A 3,473-nucleotide genomic window follows, 5' to 3' on the forward strand; every position below is an offset into this window, starting at 1 on the left:
TCTGGAAGCCATGTCCCACCACGGCCATGTCCCTCCATGGCCACGTCCCACCACCACCCCTTTCCTCTATGGCCCACGTCCCACCATGACCACCTCCCACCACGGCCATGTCCCACCACGCCCGTATCCCTCCATGGCCACCTCCCACCACGCCCACCTCCCTCCGTCCCCACCTCCCACCATGACCACGCCCCTCCCACGTCCCCAGCGTGGTGCCACGTCCCCTCACGTGTCCCCTGTCCCCCAGCCACATCCAGGTACGGGCCGGGGAGCACAGCCTGGCCACGGTGACGGGACAGGAGCAGTACGCCGTGGCCGTGGAGGTGGTGGTCCACCCCGGCTTCGACTCCGCCGACGGGGACGGCTCCTACGCCCATGACCTCATGCTGCTGCGTGTGGAACCCCCCTTCCAAATCACCCCCTACGTGCGTCCACTGGACCTGCCCAGAAGTCCCCCGGCCGCCGGCACCAACTGCACCGTCATGGGATGGGGCACCATCACCAGCCCCGAGGGTAGGTGCAGAGAAGACACCCAGATGGCCAAGGGATGGACATCTCCACCTCCATTGGGGTTGGGTGGTGGCATCTCTGCAGAGGAGGAACCTAGGTGTCCAAGGGATGGACATCTCCACCTCCATTGGGGTTGGGTGGTGGCATCTCTGCAGAGAAGGCACCCAGATGGCCAAGGGATGGACATCTCAACCTCCACTGGGTTGGGTGGTGGCATCTTGGCAGAGGAGGAACCTAGGTGTCCAAGGGATGGACATCTCCACCTCCATTGGGGTTGGGTGGTGGCATCTCTGCAGAGGAGGAACCTAGGTGTCCAAGGGATGGACATCTCCACCTCCATTGGGGTTGGGTGGTGGCATCTCTGCAGAGAAGGCACCCAGATGGCCAAGGGATGGACATCTCCACCTCCACTGGGGTTGGGTGGTGGCATCTCTGCAGATGAGACCAGATGGCCACGGGATGGACATCTCCACCTCCATTGGGGTTGGGTGGTGGCATCTCTGCAGAGAAGGCACCCAGATGGCCAAGGGATGGACATCTCCACCTCCGTTGGGGTTGGGTGGTGGCATCTCTGCAGAGAAGGCACCCAGATGGCCACGGGATGGACATCTCCACCTCCACTGGGTTGGGTGGTGGCATCTTGGCAGAGGAGGAACCTAGGTGTCCAAGGGATGGACATCTCAACCTCCACTGGGTTGGGTGGTGGCATCTCTGCAGAGGAGGAACCTAGGTGTCCAAGGGATGGACATCTCCACCTCCATTGGGGTTGGGTGGTGGCATCTCTGCAGAGAAGGCACCCAGATGGCCAAGGGATGGACATCTCCACCTCCACTGGGGTTGGGTGGTGGCATCTCTGCAGATGAGACCAGAATGCCACGGGATGGACATCTCCACCTCCATTGGGGTTGGGTGGGGCCAAGAGAAGGCACCCAAGTGTCCGGGGCTTGGAGCCCTGACCCGGGGTGGACACGTGTCCCCTGCCCTTCCCAGAGTCCTACCCCGACACCCCCCAGTGCGTGAACGTCACCGTGGTGGGTGACAACGACTGCCGGACGGTCTACGGCAACAAAGTCACCGAGGACATGTTGTGCGCCGGCGTGGCTGCGGGGGGCAAGGACTCCTGCCAGGTACCTCCAGGTCCCCGTGTCCCACCACCTCACCCCTGTGTCCCATCACCACCTCCCCACATCCCACCACCACATCCCTGTGTCCCATCACAACGTCCCATCACCATGTCCCCACGTCCCACCACCATGTCCCCGTGTCCCATCACCTTGTCCTCGTATCCCACCACTTCATCCCCGTGTCCCATCACCACGTCCCCATGTCCCATCACCTTGTCCTCATGTCCCACCACTTCATCCCCGTGTCCCATCACCACGTCCCCGTGTCCCACCACCTCATCCCCACGTCCCATCCCCACGTCCCATCCCCACGTCCCCATGTCCCACCACCAAGTCCCTGTGTCCCACCACCTCATCCCCATGTCCCATCACCCCGTCCCCATGTCCCATCACCACGTCCCGTCACCACGTCCCCGTGTCCCATCACCACGTCCCCGTGTCCCATCACCTTGTCCTCATGTCCCACCACCTCATCCCCGTGTCCCATCACCCCGTCCCCATGTCCCATCACCACGTCCCGTCACCACGTCCCCGTGTCCCATCACCACGTCCCCGTGTCCCATCACCTTGTCCTCATGTCCCACCACCTCATCCCCGTGTCCCATCACCACGTCCCCGTGTCCCACCACCTCATCCCCACGTCCCATCACCACATCCCCATGTCCCACCACCATGTCTCCATGTCCCATCACCTCGTCCCAGTGTCCCATTGCCACGTCCCATCACCACGTCCCCATGTCCCATCACCACGTCCCATCACCACGTCCCTGTCCCATCACCACGTCCCTATGTCCCATCACCTTGTCCCCATGTCCCACCACCTCATCCCCGTGTCCCATCACCACGTCCCCGTGTCCCACCACCTCATCCCCACGTCCCATCACCACATCCCCATGTCCCACCACCATGTCTCCATGTCCCATCACCTCGTCCCAGTGTCCCATTGCCACGTCCCATCACCACGTCCCCATGTCCCATCACCACGTCCCATCACCACGTCCCTGTCCCATCACCACGTCCCTATGTCCCATCACCTTGTCCCCATGTCCCATCACCACGTCCCCATGTCCCATCACCTTGTCCCCATGTCCCACCACCTCATCCCCGTGTCCCACCACCTCATCCCCATGTCCCACAGCCACTTCCCTCTGGTCCCCCTTGTCCCTTGGGCTTGGACACATCTCCGTGTCCCATCCCTACGTACCCACCTCCCATAGCCACGTCCTTTTGGTCCCCTCAGCTTTGAGACGTGACTGTGTCCCCATGGTCTCATTGCCACCACCCATAACCACGTCCCTTTTGTCCCCTTGTCCCCCGAGCTTCAAGATGTCCCCGTCCTCATGTCCCACGGCCACATCTCTTCAGTCCCTCCCACCCCACCCCTCCCTGGCCACCTCGCTCTGCGTGGTCCCGCATCTCTAGGTCCCAAGAGCAGATGTTCCCACTGGTGGTCACCTCTGCCCCAGTGTCCTCCCTGGTTGGGGGAGTGTGGCCGAGGTCCTGTCACGGTCCCTTTTGTCCCCAGGGTGACTCTGGGGGACCCCTCGTCTGCAACGGGGTCCTGCAGGGCATCGTCTCGTGGGGTGACCACCCCTGTGGGCAAGTGGGGAAACCAGGGGTCTACAGCCAGGTCTACAACTACCTACCGTGGATCCTGGAGACGATAGGGGAGGACTGAGTCCTCTTCGTCCCACCATGGACCTACCGACCCCACCACAGATCCACCGACCCCACCACAGTCTCACCGACCTCACCAAAGAACCACCAACCCCACCAAAGAACCACCAACCCCACCAAAGACCCACCGACCCCACCAAAGACCTACCAACCCCACCACAG

General features: G+C 62.5%; 1 protein-coding gene across 1 annotated transcript; it reads left to right on the forward strand.

Moving 5' to 3' along the window:
* Positions 1-247: 247 nt before the first annotated feature.
* LOC104287815 (kallikrein-13-like) lies at positions 248-3,312 on the forward strand (the record flags this gene model as incomplete). The annotated part of the gene is made up of 3 exons (XM_009886548.1): positions 248-513; positions 1,501-1,637; positions 3,160-3,312. Coding segments are annotated over 3 exons (556 nt in total), but the record flags the coding sequence as incomplete, so codon positions are not given.
* Positions 3,313-3,473: the final 161 nt, after the last annotated feature.

This window comes from Charadrius vociferus, unplaced genomic scaffold (assembly GCF_000708025.1).
Source record: "Charadrius vociferus isolate BGI_N301 unplaced genomic scaffold, ASM70802v2 scaffold2086, whole genome shotgun sequence".
In the NCBI taxonomy this organism is placed as follows: Eukaryota; Metazoa; Chordata; class Aves; order Charadriiformes; family Charadriidae; genus Charadrius; species Charadrius vociferus.